Source organism: Cyprinus carpio, chromosome A2, assembly GCF_018340385.1.
Source record: "Cyprinus carpio isolate SPL01 chromosome A2, ASM1834038v1, whole genome shotgun sequence".
Lineage (NCBI taxonomy): Eukaryota > Metazoa > Chordata > Actinopteri > Cypriniformes > Cyprinidae > Cyprinus > Cyprinus carpio.
The window spans coordinates 22,410,120-22,431,639 of record NC_056573.1 but is presented as its reverse complement, the minus strand read 5'-3'; the positions used below and the strand labels follow the sequence as shown (position 1 = coordinate 22,431,639).

The following is a 21,520-nucleotide window of genomic DNA, read 5'->3' as shown; positions in this document are numbered from 1 at the left end:
TTCTCATGACACCTGAACACACAGCTCAGACGTTGGCAGACGAGCGACGGTCGGGCTAGTTTGCTTGGTGTGTTCCACTCGTCGGGCTCACATGGGCGGCAGTGAGAGCTCTGATCGTTACTGTACTTAAGTACATTTTTCAAGTATCTGTACTTTACTGGAGTAGTTTTATTTTGAGTAACTTTTACTTTTACTTCACTACATTCCAAAGCATCAGATCGTACTTTTTACTTCACTACATTACATAAAACATATCGTTACTCCTTATAATATATCACGTACTCCGACACGCAGAAGCGGTGTCTGCTTCAAGAACGAACTGATTCTTTTCGATGAACCTGTAAATCGGTTCGCAAACGATTCATTCACGAATTACAATGATCCGATTGCAGCTGTTCTCAAATCGACAACTCTGATACAAATGAACCATTTAGTGCGAGTCTCATATTTGAGAATCGAGATATATTCATGATATATTTAACACGTTATGGAATATTTCGAATGAAAAGGGAAAAAAATAAAATAAAACATAAGCCTATATCAGTTATCCAGTGCTATCGTGGCTTCTGTGTGTCATATGGTCACGACAAGCATGACGAGTCAACCCCAGACCCCCCCCCCCCAATCGTGCCCCCTCAGAATGAATGAGTGCCTGACGCTCCTGATACAAACAAAACTTACCGAACCTCAAGTTATTTGTTACTACGTTGAATATTCCTTTTTAATAACCATAAGTTATAGTCTACTATTATTTAATAGATCATATATAATGGTTATATACCATTTAGTGCGAGTCTCCAGTGAACTGAACTCACAAGAACTGGGAGATCCTGTAGTGTGAGCGCAAGCGCGACTGATGCTGCTAAAAGTAAGTTACTGATGTCGAATTTTAAAATTAATTATTGTAACTGAAAATCATATTTAGGTCGAAACTGTCAGTTGTTTGTGAACTAAATCTGCTGTAAAGGGTGATCTATGAGCTCATTGAAATGCTTGAATGCAGACAACATCAGTGTTTAGAGCTATGTTTTAGGTAAAAAAAAAAAAATAAAACCTGTGTGGCAACCACAGGGACAAAGGGCACAATAGATGTTATAGAATTTAGTTTAGACTACGCCACCCTGGGAATTTCACCCAGGGAATAATATACCCGCACACAGGTTCCCCACTAAAGACAGAACAACATGGAGACACAGGTATTTATACAAAATTACCAAAAGTTTATTATAATTTATAATAAAAACCATGCACAGACAAATGACAAACCACAAACGCAATGTTCACAAAAAGGAAGCTGCGGCCTCACGAGAGATGTGTACGTTCCCCTCACACAGCACACTCACTCTCACAGCACAAAGAGCCCCAGTGAAATAATCGGTCACAGCACACGTTGTAGACACCACCACCAAAGATAGGAGGGAAACGATCAATTTCCTAAGCCAAAAAGGCCGCAGCTCCTAAAAAAACAAACACACACTCCACACCACACACACACACACAGAAAAGAAAGAGATTAATACAAAAAGAAAAAGGTTATACAAGCTAACAGGTGGATGACAAATGCTCATCCACCTAAAGGTCTTGACGTTCAACCTTAATGGGCCCAATCCAATCCAAAAAAAAGCCATTAAACAAATCTTGAAAAATAAACTTAAAAATCAACAGTTATTACGTTGTATACATAAATCAACACTTCAAATGAATAAACAATATATGAAATAAATAAATTCACAGATATTATACCAAAAGTGACAATTTAGACATGAAAAATTACACAAAATAAAGAAAACCCCAAAGAAAGAAAACCACAAGTTGCTTGAGGTTTCAATAAAGAAATATAATTCGAGATCTTATTATATGGGCAAAATATGCACTTAGAAAGTGTGTGTAGGCAAAGATGTACAGCAGTATGTATCAACACATTGTATTACAGCAGTATCAGATTGTCTATAAACAAAACAGCGGTGACACTGCACGAACTGTAGTTCTCCGTAGCTGCGAGGCCAGGCACCCAAAAGGATATTCCCTCAATAGTTTGATACAGTCGTCATTCTCCCACCAAATCACGAACTAATCAAAACAAATGCAGGAAAGTTGCCACCTAACCAGTCGCTACACTTTAATAAGACAACAATAAATTAAAACCAGTCATACCCGTACCTGAAGTCCACAGATGCCCGCACAACAGTCATCCGAATGAAGCCAATTGTAATGAAACGCAAATGGGAAATTGTTGTCCGTCCGAAATGGTCAGAGCAGCGCGCAGCAAACAGGTGAGGTTTCACAGAGAACACGCTGAGAATGGTCACAGCAGCGTGCAGCATAAAGCAAACAGGCGAGCGTTCACAAAAGACGCGCAAGGAGCCTATATGCCAGCGCAAATTAATGACGTCACGTAAACTGCGTGTGGGCTTTCAGCTCATTATGCCACAATATGCCCCACCCTTTTGCAACGTCGCCCCGACGTTGGACTCAACTCCAGGGTCTAAAGACGGAAACTGAACTAGAAATGGCTGCTGATCGAATAGCAGACCCAGAACCTCCTAATGCCCTAGGAAGGTGATGAGGATTAGAGTGCTGTCCTGCAGTTGTTCGTCTTGGCCTCACCTGACCATTATCTGGCTCAGGGGGGTGTATGACCCCTGGCAAGATGGAAACCAAACTACCACCCCCCACTTCTACCGGATCAGGATCAGGCTCGCTTGGGGCCACTAATGGCATTGTATCAGTAGTGGATGACTCAACCAACGCATTACCTTCTAAGGCTGGCACACCTGCTTCTTGATGCTCCCTTGGTACCACATGCCAGCAATCCACCTCGTCTACCTCCTCATACACCGTCTCTAACAGGGTTGAAGACACCTCACTAGGACTCGACTCTTGAGTTACTACCTGACTCCGTCCTTTCAACAGGGAACGATGGACATGTTTAACCCGATCGGGTTCTTCCCGTGATGCAATAGAGTACACGGCACCGTTATCCTCTGGTGCTTTCACCACATAATAGACCACAGGACTCCACACATCTTGGATTTTATGGCGTCCTCGTCTACCACACTCCTTCAAATACACCATCTGACCAACCGTCAATGGGACAATCCCGAACATGCTGGTCATGGTTCACCTTTCGATAATCTGCCGCAAGCTTTAACCGTGCACTGGCCCCTTCAAAAGCAGCCTGTAACCTTGCTTGATGTTCTACAATCCACTCATGCACATCTCCAGGAACGACTTCCTGGACCCCTCCAAGCAGGAAATCCACCGGAAGCCGTGGCTCCTGCCCAAACATAAGAAAATATGGGGACGCACCGGTGGTTTGGTGGGGGGTGGTATTGTAGTAATAGACCACTTGCGGGAGACAAGACGCCCAATCCCTCTTCCTTGAGGGAGGAAGGGTGCGCAACAGATTATGCAAGGTGCGATTAAATCGCTCGCATTGGCCATTACCTGCCGGATGGTAAGGCGTTGTGCGCGACTTCTTGATGTTGTACAATCTACATAACTGCTGAACCAGGATGGACTCAAAGTTACGGCCCTGGTCAGAATGGATTCGACCAGGGACTCCCAACCTATAAAACCATTCCCCTACTAACACCCTAGCAATGGTTTCAGCACACTGGTCTCGAGTTGGGACAGCCAATGTATACTTCGTAAACACATCTGTCATCACCAAAACGTTCTCTATCCCTGTCCGAGATGCCTCCAAGACAGTGAAATCAATTGCTAGAATCTCATTGGGCCGAGATGCCAACAGATGGCCCATATGACTACGAGCAGCTGGTTGTGTATCTTTAGCAACCTGGCACCGCTCACAATCTCGACACCACTGGGCCACTTCTGCTGCCATACTTGGCCAATAGCAGCGCTGCCTCACCAGTTCGAGAGTGCGCTCTATCCCTTGATGTCCATGCTCCTGATGCAACAGGGTCAACACTTCACTGCGCAGGGAAGAAGGGAGAAGAATTTGAAGAATTTCTTCTCCTCCATCAGAACGAAAAACACGGCGGTACACTACACCTTCTCGATCTACCAACCTATTCCACTGACGGAGTAAGACCCGTGCTGACTTAGAGAGCCCTCGGCGCTCCTCCCCATTAGGAAAGATCTTACAATCCCAAAACTCTAATACCTCACCAAGGACTCTGTCAGCATGCTGCTGGACTCTAATTTCCTTGGCAGAATAACTCGGTAGAGCGGACATCGCTGCCTGAAGAACGTGGGGACCTATTTCTCCCTGCCTCACAGAACACAGCATCTCCTCTGGTACACTAGTCCCAGGAAGTGCATGATCCAACCCATGACAGCCAGGTGGACCCTGTCTCGATAGAGCATCAGCATTACGATTACTTCGGCCGGACCTATACTTTATCTCAAAGTCAAATGAGGCAAGCTGTGCGGCCCACCGCTGCTCTGTAGCACCAAGCTTTGCAGAATTCAGGTGACTCAGGGGGTTGTTGTCAGTGTAAACTACACATTTCTGTCCCAACAAATATTCCCTGAATTTCTCTGTCATGGCCCACTTGAGCGCAACAAACTCCAGCTTCATGGAGCTATAATTTGACATGTTGCGCTCAGTGGGCCGTAGACTACGACTCGCATAAGCGATGGGTCGTACCTTGCCCCCCTGCTCCTGAGAGAGCACCGCACCCAGTCCTCTATGGCTGGCGTCTACTTCTAGAACAAAAGGTCGCGAGAAATCAGCATAGGCCAGGACCGGAGAAGTCGTAAGCCTACCTCTCAAACCATCAAAACTTTCTTGGCACTGCTCGGACCATGCCATGCCAAAGCGTTCGACCGTATGCTTCCTGGATTTAGACCCTGCAAATTCTGCCACTAACCGATGTAGAGGGGCAGCCAATTGAGCAAAGCCCTCCACAAAGCGGCGATAATAACTCGCGAAACCCAGGAACGAACGCAAGTCCTTGACTGTCTCTGGTCTTCGCCACTGGGCCACTGCCTCAACTTTACTGGGGTCGGTGGACACTCCTTCAGCCGAAATGACATGTCCCAGATATTTCACCTCCTTCTGGAAAAAGGAACACTTCCCTAACCTAGCCTTTAACCCTTCAACCTCCAGACGATGCAAAACCACCTCTAGACGCATCAGATGTTGTGCTACTGATGACGAGAACACTACAATGTCATCGAGATATTATAATAACGACTGGCACTGCTGGTCTCCAAACAAGCGTTGCATTAGTCGCTGGAAGGTACTGGGGGCATTGCAGAGCCCAAACGGCATACGATTGTACTCAAATAGGCCAAATGGGGTACAAAAGGCGGTCTTCGGCCGATCCCCCTCAGCTACCGGGACTTGGTTATATCCATTAGCCAAGTCCATGGTTGAGAACCAGCAGGCCCCTGACAAAGCATCTAAAGATTCCTCTATGCGAGGCAGGGGAAATGCATCTTTTCGGGTTTTGGCATTTAATTGACGGTAATCTACGCACATGCGTAGGGTACCGTCCTTTTTCTTTACCAGGACTATCGGTGAAGCGTAGGGGCTACAGCTCTCTCTAATCACCCGCGCCTCAAGCAGTTGATTAATATGTGCTTTAACCACCTCATACTCAGAGGGCGGAATTCGGCGATAACGCTGCCGAACTGGAACATCGTCCACGAGGGGAATATCATGAGCCAACAAACCAGTGCATCCCAAATCCCCCTCATGGGCTGAGAATACCGACTGGTATCTATGAAGCAACGCCCTCACTTGACTTACCTCCTTCTCCGATAATCCTGGCAATTCTAGAACATTAATCTGTTCCTCCATAGTGAGAACCACCTGGGGACCCGGAGTCTGGACAGTGGCGGCAACAGATCGAATCTCTGCCACATCTGGGGGCAAGCTGACCACAAGCACCTGATCCAACGTTCCTAAAGGGCTACGGGGATAAAGCATGACATCAGAAATCCCAACGTTCACAATGGGCACATATGCAGTACCCCGGATTACTTGAATTAACGCAGGAGACGCCAATAATCCCGCAGGTAACCCCTGCTCGAGTGGCTCAAAGAGCACAGGAGAATCAGAATAGTGCTCAGAGCATGTAGCAGCGACAAATTTCACTGTGCCACCGGGTATACAGCAAGCCCGGTGGCCACGAACTCGGACCCTACCAGCACGACCCTCTACAGGTTCAGTATTAACGTGACAGCAATACTGAAGTGCATGAACCATAATGCTCGGGGCCTGTTTAACAAAAGGCACACTAAACAATGCAGGGCCATGTTGACCAAAGAGCTCCTGGTAACATCGGCGCAAGACATTCATCCCCAATACACCGGGAACTTTGTCACCCATGCCACCAGGACGATCTCTGACCACCAGAAACCCCACACTTAGGCACCAAGCACCCACACAGCTCAATGTCTAACTCTACATAACCAATATATGGAATCTCAAGCCCATTTGCTGCACGCAGCTGCAACCAATGACACATCTTAAGCGCTTCTTGCTCTCCTGGTGCAATATCTCTACGGAAACAGCTCTCTGTAATAGTGGACACCATTGAACCAGTGTCCACCAAACAGGGAACTGAAACCCCACCAAAGACGGCAACAAGATGGGGACAGGACGAAATTAGTAGAGGCATGTTTTCAACGTGATTTAAAACCGAGCCCATTGACACCCCAACCGGACTGTGGCTCTGCAGCCCGGTGGGAACTAGTTTTCCGACTGTTGTGCTGGGCGGGGCTGTCTTCCCCCAGATACGGGTACTACCGCGGAAGGAGGCCAAGGGCGCGGAGAAACCCGGTCACCATCGCATTCTCTAGCGAAGTGACCAGCATGTTGACATCGTCTACATATTACAGGTCCCCTGCGAGGGGAGGGCTTTTGCAAGGAAGAACCCTGTAACTGGGCAAGCCCTTGAGTAAGCTGGCCCAACTGTTCCTGTTGAAGTTTTAACATCTCTTTTAACTCATCAAATTCCGATCTGGCCACCAAGCCTCCACCCTCTAACCCAGAACGCCCCTGCATTCCATATTGGACACCATACGCTAACGGGAGGGACTGGCTCCGAGCTCTCGCACCTCCCAACATCCCTTCCCTTTCCCACCTTATCGCTTCACTACGCACATGTAAAAAATTACAGGACGGCTCACGACGAACCAATTGTTTAAGCTCACGGCGCAATGCTGGATCTAAAACAAATTCAACAAACTGGTCACGTAGCAAAACCCCTGCATTTGGCATCGCAGCCGGTGACTGTTGCTTCACCTTCTCCTGAAGGCTCATTAAGGCGAGGGAGAACTCCAACAAGGTCTCCCCCTCCTGTTGCCTACGGGAGAAGAAAGCTTCTTGTAGTGCTACATACGACAAGGAACAACCATACAGGTCACGAAGTGCCACAATAATTTTATCAGGGTCTCCCTTTTCTACATCAGGACGATGCCTAATTTCCTCTCGAGCTTCCCCCTCTAAATGATCAAAAAGGAAAAAAGCTTTATCGGCCGTGGACAGACAACGGACCCGCATACAGGCCTGTGCTTCCTCAACCCACTCATTAATACCCACTGCTGATTTACCCACTAAACTTTGGGCACTTACGGTCCCTGGGGACAAAAACAAACCTATCAACAGCTTCAGTGCCAGCACCGGCCTCTAAAGGCCTAGATGTTGCTGCGTTACTACCCTGCGCATCACTAATGGCACTTACTGAAGGTTGCTGTCCCTGTAGCCTTTCGTTCTCACTCCTCAATTGGGCCACCAGGTCCCGCAGCTCCTGCAACTCAACATCCATATCTAATAATTTTAATTGAGAAAAGAATTATGAATTAAATACATAAACCTAGACGTAGGGATGTTAGAGAGAAACAGTTTATGACACCGCTTTTTTGTCAAAATGCATACAATCACAAAGAAAACAAAATAAATACCCATGTCTCCAAAATCCTGTCAAAATAATAAGCAGATCCTGCCGACTACGCCAAATATGTGGCAACCACAGGGACAAAGGGCACAATAGATGTTATAGAATTTAGTTTAGACTACGCCACCCTGGGAATTTCACCCAGGGAATAATATACCCGCACACAGGTTCCCCACTAAAGACAGAACAACATGGAGACACAGGTATTTATACAAAATTACCAAAAGTTTATTATAATTTATAATAAAAACCATGCACAGACAAATGACAAACCACAAACGCAATGTTCACAAAAAGGAAGCTGCGGCCTCACGAGAGATGTGTACGTTCCCCTCACACAGCACACTCACTCTCACAGCACAAAGAGCCCCAGTGAAATAATCGGTCACAGCACACGTTGTAGACACCACCACCAAAGATAGGAGGGAAACGATCAATTTCCTAAGCCAAAAAGGCCGCAGCTCCTAAAAAAACAAAAACACACACACACACACCACACACACACACAGAAAAGAAAGAGATTAATACAAAAAGAAAAAGGTTATACAAGCTAACAGGTGGATGACAAATACTCATCCACCTAAAGGTCTTGACGTTCAACCTTAATGGGCCCAATCCAATCCAAAAAAAACCATTAAACAAATCTTGAAAAATAAACTTAAAAATCAACAGTTATTACGTTGTATACATAAATCAACACTTCAAATGAATAAACAATATATGAAATAAATAAATTCACAGATATTATACCAAAAGTGACAATTTAGACATGAAAAATTACACAAAATAAAAAAAACCCCAAAGAAAGAAAACCACAAGTTGCTTGAGGTTTCAATAAAGAAATATAATTCGAGATCTTATTATATGGGCAAAATATGCACTTAGAAAGTGTGTGTAGGCAAAGATGTACAGCAGTATGTATCAACACATTGTATTACAGCAGTATCAGATTGTCTATAAACAAAACAGCGGTGACACTGCACGAACTGTAGTTCTCCGTAGCTGCGAGGCCAGGCACCCAAAAGGATATTCCCTCAATAGTTTGATACAGTCGTCCTTCTCCCACCAAATCACGAACTAATCAAAACAAATGCAGGAAAGTTGCCACCTAACCAGTCGCTACACTTTAATAAGACAACAATAAATTAAAACCAGTCATACCCGTACCTGAAGTCCACAGATGCCCGCACAACAGTCATCCGAATGAAGCCAATTGTAATGAAACGCAAATGGGAAATTGTTGTCCGTCCGAAATGGTTAGAGCAGCGCGCAGCAAACAGGTGAGGTTTCACAGAGAACACGCTGAGAATGGTCACAGCAGCGTGCAGCATAAAGCAAACAGGCGAGCGTTCACAAAAGACGCGCAAGGAATTAATGACTATATGCGTGTGGGGCTTTCAGCGCATTATGCCACAATGACGTCACGTAATAACTCTGCACGTTCAAATTGGCCCTAACATTAAAAGTTTACAGTAATTATCAAAGTGGGAAGTGATGCACTCTGGGGGCATTTGGCCAGGTGTGTTTTTACACTACAGACAAGGTTTGAGAAGAAAAACAATCATTATGAAAAATATGATTGTATTTTCCTTAAAATGTTATTCCCTAACTTCAGGCCTTATTCCCATGTCAGATATAACTGTGATGTTCTGCAAAACAACAAACTTTAAAACACTTTTTTCTTACTGGTGAAGATCTGATGGTCAAATCTGTTTTTCTCTCCTACATCACAGTGTAAGCTTCTCAGTGAACAGTACTACATCACTCTCATCAGTGTAGTCCATATCAACAACAAAAATATATCCTGACTCCATATAGTGGTTATTTTGGGAAAATCCCAGGTATTTTGAGCAGTAGGATTATAAAATTAAACAAACTAGCCTATATAAAATTGCTAAATAAATCTATCTATCAGTACTTTTTTACATAAAAAATTGAGTACTTTTGTACTTTCACTTGAGTAAAATTGAAAAAGGAGTACTTTTACTGGAGTAATATTTTATTATATGTATCTGAACTTTTACTCAAGTACTTGATTTGTGTACTTCGTCCACCACTGACTTTATTATGAGCTTACCGTTGTGAATCGGGCTAAAGTAAGGCGATAGTTTCGAACACTGGCTGGTTATCTACTTGCGCAAATATTGATTTTGGATCATTTTTAACCAAAAAAAGTTACGGACTGCAGCTTTAAGGAAAAATATGGGTTATTATAAAGCGACAACCTTCCAGCCTCTCACGTGAAACCAAAACTGCATTTCATCGTCTGACCCCTAGAGGCTGGTTCCAAAAGGGAGTCAGTCCTATAGACTCCCCATGTTAAAGTGCCAACTTTACAGCAGAAAAAAATATGTTTACAGCCTGGTACAAAAAGTGGTTTTGGTATATACTGTCGGGGGGTGATTTTTTAAAAAAAATTATATTAAGCCTTACATTTCTACATAATTAAGGGCGTGGCCACTTGAGTGACAGGTGGATTACCGCTGCTGTCACAACCGTTGAGCTAGGTGGGTGTGGTTTCAGCAATCAGCTTTCCGCCTCTTTGCCCATTTTTTTAGATTATCCAGGAGTGACGTGCTGCCAAGATGGCGACGGCCAGCTCCGCCCACTTTAGGCTCCAAAAACTCTCTTCAGAAACCTATGGGTGACGTCACGGACACTACGTCCATGTTTTTTTAAAGTCCATGGTTATTATGCGTAGTTAATAGATTACACTATTAGGCTACTTTGCTCATCACCTATTATAGATCAACTAACATAATCTATACAGGTGCAAAATGCATTTGCTTACACATATTTGAGAATCGAGATATTTTCATGATATATTTAACACGTTATGGAATATTTCGAATGAAAAGGGAAAAAAATAAAACATAAGCCTATATCCGCTAAGCAGTGCTATCGTGGCTTCTGTGTGTCATGACAAGCATGATGAGCCCACCCCCCTAACCCCCACCCCCCAACTCGTGCCCCCACAAAATGAATGAGTGCATGACACTCCTGGATACATAACAAAACTTACCGAACCTTAAGTTATCTGTTACTACGTTTAATATTTCTTTTAATAACCATAAGTTATAGTCTACTATTATTTAATAGGTCATATATAATGGTTATGGGGAGCATGCAAAATTAATTAAAGTTCACTCTGTCCCCATCCAACACCAACAAAATGACTGTATTATGTCAAGGGGCTAATGGATATTTATGGGGGTAATTTATAAGCATTTTCTTTATCAAGAAAAAAAAAACATTGAAATGAAAGCTTTAAGTAAAATTAACAAGAGTTATAGTTCGGTAAGAACAGCACAACAATACCAAGTGATGCATAGATTTTAAAACACATATTGAGGCAGATCTATTCTAGAGTTTTTAAATGAACCAAAAAATTTGGTTCTTGGGCGCGGGAGGTTTCTTCGCCTTCTTGGGTGCGGGAGGTTTCTTCTCTTTCTTGGGTGCGGGAGGTTTCTTCGCCTTCTTGGCTGTTGGAGGTTACTTCGCTTTCTTGGGTGCGGGAGGTTACTTCGCTTTCTTGGGTGCGGGAGGTTTCTTCTCTTTCTTGGCTGTGGGAGGTTACTTCGCTTTCTTGGGTGCGGGAGGTTTCTTCTCTTTCTTGGGTGCGGGAGGTTTCTTCTCTTTCTTGGGTGCGGGAGGTTACTTCGCTTTCTTGGGTGCGGGAGATTTCTTCGCCTTCTTGGGTGCGGGAGGTTTCTTCGCCTTCTTGGGTGCGGGAGGTTTCTTCGCCTTCTTGGGTGCGGGAGGTTTCTTCACCTTCTTGGCTGCGGGAGGTTTCTTCTCCTTGGCTGCGGGAGGTTTCTTCTCTTTCTTGGGTGCGGGAGGTTTCTTCTCCTTGGCTGCAGGAGGTTTCTTCGCCTTCTTGGCTGCGGGGAGGTTTCATCTCTTTCTTGGCTGCGGGAGGTTTCTTCTCCTTCTTGGCTGCGGGAGGTTTCTTCTCCTTCTTGGCTGCGGGAGGTTTCTTCTCCTTGGCTGCAGGAGGTTTCTTCGCCTTCTTGGCTGCGGGAGGTTTCATCTCTTTCTTGGCTGCGGGAGGTTTCTTCTCCTTCTTGGCTGCGGGAGGTTTCTTCTTCTTGGCTGCGGGAGGTTTCTTCTCTTTGTTGGCTGCAGGAGGTTTCTTCTCTTTCTTGGGTACAGGAGGCTTCTTCTCTTTCTCTGGTGCAGGAGTTTTTTTCTCTTTCTTCAATGCTGGGAGGTTCTTCTCTTTTTTGGATGCAGGGGGCTTCATTTCATTCATGATGGGAATATTGTTCAGGTTATGAGGAGGTCTTTCTAGCATCAGCAACATAAAGCACAAATATAATATTTCCAGTTAGTGGTGTCTACACATAAATTACAGTACATCACAATTGTATACATACTGTATGGTGTATATAACATTGCATATGGATGACAATTGTTTTATTAATGTTTTTCTCATTAATCAAAATCCCAACTCACCATTTACTATGTTGGTTGTCACAAAGTATGTTGGTGCTGGTCTTGGTGCTGAGTTACTAGCAATGTTATAGTTAGGGTTGTCTTGTTCCATAGTATTAGTATTAAGTCCTGTGACAAAGAAGACACATGAACAGTTTTTGATGATGACATCCTTGCACATAATTAATACTTCATACATTACACTATATTTTATATTATCTTATTTACAGTTCATAAAAAGTAAGCATTCATGTTGTACATGTTAATATATTATGAAAGTAATTATGAATACTGTTGTACAATATGATAACTTTCAAGTTAAATGTTTATATGGAATATTCCTCCCAATGGTGGTGGATTTCTTTGTGTAAGCACCGGGACAATGATACAGTAATACAGCTGTAAAGTTTTTCACTTTTTGCTGTACAAATCCAACATCAGATGTGTTTATCTGAAAAGAACGGCTTTTGTTGTCCCCATGTAACACTTACCCAGGACAGTTGTAACACTCATTATTTTTTAATGTGCTAAATAGGATTTTAGGCCTACATACATAGGTGTTTTTTTTTTTACTTCATATTCTTGATCATTTTCACAGTTGTGGCAGATATACATTGTTCCACTATCAGTACTGTCAACTTGGGAATTTTTTCAAAATATTTTCCAACAAGCACTGTCTACTAATAACAACCAGGTAAACTCACTTTTACATGGTACTGAGCATTCAGGATCAGCAAGCTTGCGTTTCCTGCTGACACCACCTGTTAACATTAAGCACAGTACAGGTTATAGATTACACCTGTAGCTGTAGTACTCATAAATCTCTTTCATAAATGACAATATTCTCTTACCCAGGTCTTTGAAGAGTTGTTCTTCATGCTCTTCCAGCAAATAATAAAAGGCGCTTTTGGCAGTGTCACCCCCAGACTTAAATGATTCAAAGATTTTTCTCATTTTTTCCTGGTCTGTTTCTTTTGCTTCGATCTCATCATATTTTTCAGGATGTATCATGCCCTTGTTTTTTAGTTCATCTGCTATTGGCATCACTGAAGTAACCTTTTGAATAAGTTTTGCAGAGTTTTTATCCACAAACATGACCTCTGGGGATAAATGAATAAAATGTATTAACTTTTAGACAGTTTTTTATTCAAATTTAGTAACTCAACTTTAAAATGAGACTAATGATAAAATTTGTAAAAAATAATAATAAAAAAATGGAAAAGGAAATGTAATAAAAGGAAAAAATGTACTGGTAATTTTCTACCAGGACATTGTCCAGTAATTTTCCAAACATTTCTGTTAACCGTAAAACACAATGCAGTGAAAAATTCTGGTAAAGCACCATTAAAAAAAAAAGGCATCAGAGTGAAGTAGCTTCTATTTAGTGACACATGATTAGTCTTGTAAGTTGCAGGAATATGCATCTGAACTGGTGTCTACATCAACGTTTTTGCTTTTTTCAAACTTTTCTTCCATCTGTCCATGAAAAATAAGTATAGCAAAGTATACCAGGAGTATAGCAAAATCATTTTCTTTAGCAGACATAAAACATTAATGATGAGCGCTTCCATTAGCCAAGTTTTGTGTGTGTGTCAAGTTTACATTTGTCAATTTACATACACATTTAGTTTCTCTTAATAGCTGAAATAAAGGAGAGAGAGAGAGAGCGAGAGCGAGAGAGAGAGAGAGAGAGAGAGAGAGAGAGAGCGAGAGAGAGAAAATACATGTATTCCCAACACAAGTTAACTTTAATTTTACAAATCTGTGAAAACTGTTAGGTTCATACTGATATTGTAAAATTATATTCCAGGACTTTCAAACTTTTCAAGCACTACTTTTTTGGTTTTCAAGAACTACAGAGATATCACTTATAAAACAATATCTTTAGAATTTATTTTTTTTTTTATAAAAAAAGTAAATAGATAAAAAAAAAACATATGGCTGTCACTATTATTAGCCTAAATTTGGCTGATGATTAATTGTCTGAAAAATATTTTTGATTATGCTGCTTAATTTCAGTTTTAGGGCATTGATGATTAATAGACTTTTATAGGGATTTGTCATTTTTGTGTGTGTGTGTGCTTTGTTCATTAAATAATTGTGATGAATTTAATCCTTTATGAATTATCATTTTGCAGTGTAAGATTACAGTTAACACCTTTAAGTAGCCTACTAATTTATTCAGTTCAGTAAATAACTGAAATAATCACAACAATCATAGAAAATGCCATAAATGTATCATTCATATTACATACTGTATACAAACAATCCAGATACCACTACTTCATAATAAAGAAAAACAAAGAGTTCGGAAGCCTCTAAATTTCCATGTAGCCTAATATAATTATTATGATCACACTCGTATTTGCTTTAACAAGCTCATTGTTCATTCTAAAATTAATATATGTTAACTTACTGCCTGTATTTTTTTATTTTGTATTGTTGTTTTTTTATATTGATGTTACTTTTATGTGTCTATTTTGTATTAATGTTTATTTATAATAATGGTAGTATTATTTATATTATTAATAATAATAATAATAATAATAATAATAATAATAATAATAATAATAAATACTTGAAATAATCTTTCAATGCGCAAACCCATGATTAGAAACGCTGCCTTCAAAACAGAGTGGAACAAACCGCTAACACCGGAAGCCATCTGACATCGTTGAGAAACAGCAATAAACAAGATAAAGTCATTTTATTCACATTCACAGCTCTTTATCTACACTTCAAGTATTATAATAGGAATGTATCATCTCAGAGAGAGGGTTTTACCGTGTCGACGGTGGTAAACGAACGCGACACACTGTTTGAACGCTGAACAGACTGACTGCCCCGGCGAGAGGACGCGTTTCCACTGATGGAGCTAAATATTCTTCGGTTCTGTCCCTCATACTAAGCTATGAACGATGACTTTGAATATAATGCACGAAAACTTAGGCCAATTGGTGCTTGTCTATTCCTTTAGTCTCTCCTTAAAAATTAAACACTGGTTCCATGTTGTTGTTGTTTTATAATTCAAGCACTTTTCATAAATCTAGCTGTATTCAAGGGGTTTCCAGGACTTAAATTTAAAAAAAAGTCAATTTCAAGTACTTCAAGCACTTTAAGCACCGTGTACGAACCCAGTTCTAGTTAATTAAATTGATCAAAAAGCTAAGTATTTTACAGCGCTTATCATACGCACATATCATGTAAGCTATGATTGATTTGTACCTTTGCATTTCTCCCGCTGCTCTCCTTCGTGATCCTCGCTCATTTTTGTGGATAACCCCAAACCCACAAATGTAGATGATTAACTGTTATTTTTATTTATTTAATTATTTTATTTTGTTATTGTAAACCTGTCGAGACTAAGTTTCAGCGCTTCGTTGTTCACGTAAATGAGGTGGGGTTTATTCAGATAAAACGAAAGTACACACACAGAAATAAAGGTACAAAAGCTGTCACTGGGGCGGGACCTTTTCAAAAGGTACACTTTTGTACCTACTGGCAGGGGCGTAGTTTATGGGGGGGATGGGGGGGTAACCCCCCCCAATATTCAAATCCATCAGTTACAACCCCCCACCCCCCAATATTTCAATATGAAAATCAAAGTAGATCAAATGAAAAATGTAGAATTCATTCATTTTGTAACAATAATTTTGTTCCTAATCAAATATGAGTTTGTCATAATAAATCAGACAAAAAAAAATACTCCCCCTCCATTTAACCGATTGGTAACGCCCAACCAATGAGTCGCACTTTCACCAAAACAACGCGAGTGGTGTTTGAATGGGAGAGCACACCATAGATATACATAATAAAGGCCTTTATTATGTATATCTATGGAGCACACGGGTAACGTTAGCGCCAAAAATGAACAGAAGCGCTGCACAGCGGACTATATTTAACTGCTGGTCAGAGAGCGATGCAAAATAAATTAATAAATAAAGCATGTACTGAAAATGAGGTACGAGAATATTGTGTAATAGCTAAGTACACACCACATATATTTTAGCTAGCTAAACCATTGCGATGTATTTAGCTATAACTATCAGCATAACAAGTTACCAAAGCAGCTGTCTGTTTGCTAGTTTATTTTTCAATAGTGTCTGTAATTATCAATGACAAAACAAAGTATTCACATCGGTGTTTGTTTCCTTCCTAAATTAATCTGACTTTTGAACGAATTGGATGAATGAATGATTTAAGTGGCGAACTCATTAAAACAGTGAAACGCTGGCGGTTTCAATACTTAATTTCTTTCTTTTGATAATCTCTACTATGTTAGAATTTTATGAATGATGATTATACACATATTTCATAACGTTATGAGGTGTATAATCTCTTAACATGTTTTTATAACAGATTACAGGTAAATATAGCAGCAGGGTAGACAAGTCAGCAGAGGGAGAGAAGGAGCAGGTGATCAGGTAAAGAAGATGCCATTCAATCAATAAAATAAAATAGGAAACAGTAGAGACAGTTGTTCAAGAGCCGATGTGTTTCCCTTTAAAAAAAAAATTAAAATGCATTAAGGTGGAATGTCAGAATCTTAAAATAAATGTCTAAATGTTGTCTCTTTCATATTTGTATATGTTGAATTTGTAATCAGTTAAAGCATGTAGATAGATAGATAGATAGATAGATAGATAGATAGATAGGAAGAAATAAATTATCCAATAACAATACACAAAAAATAAAAAATTTGAAAAAAACAACAGGCAGCATACAACGGTCAACCCCCCCAATGTTCAAATCAAATCTACGCCCTTGCCTACTGGGTTCTAATATGTTCACTTTTAGTACTAATATATACTTTTAAAGGTACCAAAATGGACCCTTAAGGTACAAATATGTACCTTTATATATATATATATATATATATATATATATATATATATATATATATATATATATAGGGGGATCTGTAAATGCACAGGTGGGAATGTATTTGCAAGTCAAAACGATTGAAAGCATTTAAAAGCTATAGGTATAGTGACTTGATGGCAGTGTTTTAGCTTGTAATGTGTGATTGGCGTGAGCTGGCTGGGCAACAGTTCATTGAAATACTTCTAACATCACCTCTTCAATACGGGTGTGTTATTCCACACTGTATATTCAGAAACAAATCTGTTCTGATCCTGCAAAATGAATGAATAACTCCAGATAAGTACAAAAATATTACATATTGCGAACACAAGCAGTAACTTCAAATGAAAAAAGAAAATTAAAAACATTATTTCTAGAAGTGATATATTGAACATTACTGGTGGCAGCTCATCCACCACTGGCATCAGCACTGTAACCCTCTGGATGAGCTCAGACCTGTGCTTATCTACAAACTGGGTTTCTGTAAGATGACAGCATTAATGACTTATTATCTTGTTTTCTCAAAATTATTGAAAGTTTCAAGCATTTTCATGTACAAAGTAGATCTTTGATGAAGCATTTACACTTACGTTTCAGGAATAGATCAATTTGCAGAAAACAAGGAGCTTGATCAAATGACAAACCTATTAAGGAGATCAGTATATTCCGGGGGGTTGAGCATGACCAATATAAAGTGTTTTAAAGGATGATATGGCATATTTATTTTTGCCATACTTGGTACACTTTTGAATAGATTATTTTCTGTGGCATCTTTACCTAGGAAAGTAAGGTTTTGTTCACAATTCCTCAGTGCAGAATAAAACACAGATTTAATTTCATCTTCTCCTTCATCCAGTGCTTCATAAATCTCTTATTCTTGTTTGGTCTGAGCTCTCTTGAACTGTGAATATGTCTTCACATTGATCCTGCCCATTGACACCAGTTTGCGTGTCACCACCATCACCCTCTGGATCCTCTGGATGAGCTCAGACCTGTGCGTGTCTACACACTGGATCCCTGGAGAAGAAGCAAAGAAGTTATTAGTTTCCATCTCCAAATGATTCCCACCTCCAAATGATTGATTTTTCTAAACATTTACTAGATAGATTTGTGATTAAAATAATAGTTTGTAGGAATAAATTAATAAATGTGTGGAACAAAATAAATCTTGTGGAACAAAAAAGATGTTAGGCAAAAAGCAGCAAAAATTAGAATGTCTCTTTTTGACTTTGTCGAAATGGCTCATGACAGCCACAAAAAGAAGTATTAGGCCTATAGGTTGAACCAACGCTATCTCACGACCAATTCGTACGTATTTTACGAGGTGGCTAATTCGCATGAATTTGTACAACCTCACTCGACACAATAGCCATAAAAGTAATATTAACTACTTTAATGTTAATTTTATGGCTTTTTGTAGTTTGACAGGAAATTGACAGAATCTTCATTTTGTCTTTGAACTATCTCTTTAATAAATGTAGAATAAAATAAATAGATAAAAATAAAAAGAATAAAAGCCAGAACAGGAGACAAAGATACAAATATTGTCTAAATTACACACTTAGTCCAGGACCAAACAGTGGCTTGTAGTTACTTATAAATGTATATTTGTCATATATGTGGAATATAAAATGTATTTATAGAAGTATAATAACGTGGTACAAGGTTTTATACTGAATGAAATTTTCCCAATGGAAAAAAAAAATGGCAAAGGTGATACAAACATTTTATGTTTTAATAAATTGGTTAAATTTCAGATTACCAAACATTTAATAGCTGTCTCTCTCTTTCTCAGAAACATTGGATGTGAGATTGCTTAAAAAATCACTGAGCATGCATGGATTGAACAAAAGAGGAACAGTGTAAGTAACTTTATTTAGCTACTTGTTTTCAGAGCCTTACCTTTGGCATAGATGTGAAGTATAGTAACATCAGACACCTTGCAATCTTTTGGTATATCAGTATCAAGAATAATCAGGTCAATTTATTTTTCTGGTAAGAAAGTTTAATGCAAATTACAAAATTAAGAAATTAAAGAACAGTGTAAAACAATTCACAAAACCACCAATTAATCAATGAGAAGGAAATCCATAGTGGAATGTAAAAACAGATGCATTTCAATGCACAGATTATTTTAAGGAATTGAACAGCAGGCCTATAAATTCATTCAACAGTATACTATTTATATATAAAGGCATCCCTAAATTACATAAAAGCAAGTATATGACAATTCAGCATATAAGTATGACATCACTGATGTAAGTCAGTGGATGATTTTCATTGATTTAGATTTTAATCTTAAATGTATTAAAAAGTAGGTGTGCAAAAAGTTGATTATATAAAACAAGTTAAACACTTGAAGTTTGGGGAAAAAAATACAATGTTTGCAGAATATCAGACAGTGACAGTGCTATTTTACAAGCACTGCAATAAAATGATTCCTTTCTTTTTAAAAATATTTTATAATATAAAGACTTGGTTAAATAACTGTGGATGATAATGTACATTCTGATAAATTCCTTCATTTGCGTTTCACAGGGGGAACATATTATATGAGTTTTCAGTGGCATAACTGATGACAGTTTTCATTTGTGTGAACTGTTTCTTTAACTGCATTTTTAATATTCTTTCTTCTTCAGGTAACTGCATCTTATCTTTCTTGTTTTCCAGGTCGCATCTTTTTCCGTATCTTGGTTGCAGGAGGCTTCAGTTTCTTGGGTGCAGGGGGCTTCATTTGGTAAACAAAGATTACATTTAGGATGTTTACATTGTGGACTGTATTTAATTTTTATTAGGCCTATTTACTGGTGTGTTTTAAACTTCCATCTGAAAAATAGACATTTTACAGAAAAGTGCATTAATGCTGATTTTTGCTCAAGGGTAGGATATCTAAAAATGAGAAATTTGCCTCGCCTGCCAGCATATTTCTCTGGTTATCATTTAATTTCCACGCATAAGTGTTTGATATTCTAATACAATAACCTTCATAACATGCAATTGAAAACAGGTTTGACTCACTGTTCAGTTTAACTGTAGCTGGTTGTTCTGGGTGCCATCAGTGATATCCATTGTCTCACCACCTGACACCATCAATCACAGGAAGGTATGTTCAAGTTTGTAAACTTATTTAATTAACACCAACTGTAGATTCCCTTACCCAGGTCTTTAAAGAGGTAGTTTTCATGATTTCTCAGAGCATAATAGAAGTCACTTTTCACTCTGTCTCCTCCAGAATTTAGAGCTTCAAACAGCCTTCTCATTTTCCCCTGGTTGGTTTGTTCTGCTTTGATCTCTGAATATGTTTCAGGATGTAGCATACCCTTATTTTTTAGTTCATCTGCTATTGGCATCACCGAGGTAACCCTCTGAATAAGTTGTGCATAGTTCGAATCCACAAACTGGGCCTCTGGGCATAAAACATAAATGTACAGTATATCATATGCAGCTTACGATTATTTGTAGGCTATACATTAAAACAATATTTCAAGTTTTTGTCATTACTATAAAAATAAACAGCCGGATAAATTATTTAAGAGTATAAAATAGAGATTTAGATTTGCTTCAAACTAGCCGATTGGAGTTTGTTAAGTCAGATCGCGCCGCTTTTCCTCGCTTACCAAAGCTCATCGTGATGGATAGCAGACCTTGATCCTCGAATTAAAATGAAATGCCAATCAGCCAGGTACTTTATCTAATGATTTAATTAAATATAACCAACAGCATCTAACATGCAATCGTAAAATTCCGTTTTAACCGAGTTACTTTCACGTAAAGAAAAAGTTGCACACGTCCGCGGGCGCCAGTGAAAACGAAAGCAGTAAATGGCATGGGGTTGACGTGTGTACATTAAGGCGTTACGTCACTCACTCTACTTATAGCCTAGGATTTCAATAAAATAAGACTGGATGATGTGCGTTTGGTCTAGATCATACAACTTTTTTTCTTTTCTCCACAGGCGGAGTTGCATTCACTTGTGTAACATCTCAAGTGTAATATGCAAATACAGGGTTTGTGTTTATAAATATAAAAATAACACACACACACACACACCCACACACACGTATATAGTAGCTCGGTTCAGTTCTCGGTCTCTCTCTCTCTCTCTCTCTATAGCTTTCCTTGCTAAATATGCTAAAACTGTACCGCTCAAAATGTGTTACTTAATGTTACTACTAACTTTGTATTTCGACTATGTATCAAAACGTCATTTTCGATTAACTTTTTATAGCAGTCGGTTTGAAAAATGAAACAACATGTCTGTTTAAAGTTAAGACGAGGTATTTGGATAATTCATGGCTGTCAAAAGTTAGCAGAACATGTCCGTAGTTAATGTGATGAACTACACGTGT

General features: G+C 39.7%; 2 protein-coding genes across 3 annotated transcripts; both read right to left on the bottom strand.

Annotated features, from left to right (window-relative positions):
- Positions 1-10,907: 10,907 nt before the first annotated feature.
- Positions 10,908-15,772, bottom strand: LOC109081578 (histone H1E-like). 2 transcript variants are annotated; one of them, XM_042710925.1, is made up of 5 exons: positions 15,534-15,769; positions 13,160-13,408; positions 13,013-13,069; positions 12,330-12,437; positions 10,908-12,161 (listed from the first exon to the last, which is right to left on the bottom strand). In XM_042710925.1, the coding sequence occupies exons 1-5, from the start codon at positions 15,574-15,576 to the stop codon at positions 11,233-11,235; spliced, it is 1,386 nt and encodes a 461-aa protein (XP_042566859.1). In that variant the 5' UTR covers positions 15,577-15,769; the 3' UTR covers positions 10,908-11,232. The 2 variants fall into 2 exon arrangements, with proteins under 2 accessions (XP_042566859.1, XP_042566865.1); XM_042710931.1 differs by lacking the exon at positions 12,330-12,437 and having other exon boundaries at positions 15,534-15,772.
- Positions 15,773-19,154: 3,382 nt separating this feature from the next.
- pycard (PYD and CARD domain containing) lies at positions 19,155-21,145 on the bottom strand. Its single transcript, XM_019078668.2, has 3 exons — positions 20,789-21,145; positions 20,329-20,577; positions 19,155-19,899 (listed from the first exon to the last, which is right to left on the bottom strand). The coding sequence occupies exons 1-3, from the start codon at positions 20,796-20,798 to the stop codon at positions 19,790-19,792; spliced, it is 369 nt and encodes a 122-aa protein (XP_018934213.1). The 5' UTR covers positions 20,799-21,145; the 3' UTR covers positions 19,155-19,789.
- Positions 21,146-21,520: the final 375 nt, after the last annotated feature.

Bases quoted from the DNA above. Each gene is read 5' to 3' on its own strand.
- LOC109081578 (XM_042710925.1), bottom strand. From the start codon at position 15,576: ATGAGCGAGGATCACGAAGGAGAGCAGCGGGAGAAATGCAAAG. The intron at 13,070-13,159 runs GTAAGAGAATAT...TAATGTTAACAG, and splicing joins ACAACTCTTCAAAGACCTGG to GTGGTGTCAGCAGGAAACGC. The intron at 12,438-13,012 runs GTGAGTTTACCT...TCTTTGTCACAG, and splicing joins ATGCTCAGTACCATGTAAAA to GACTTAATACTAATACTATG.
- pycard (XM_019078668.2), bottom strand. The intron at 19,900-20,328 runs GTAAGGGAATCT...TACCAAATGAAG, and splicing joins CTACCTCTTTAAAGACCTGG to CCCCCTGCACCCAAGAAACT.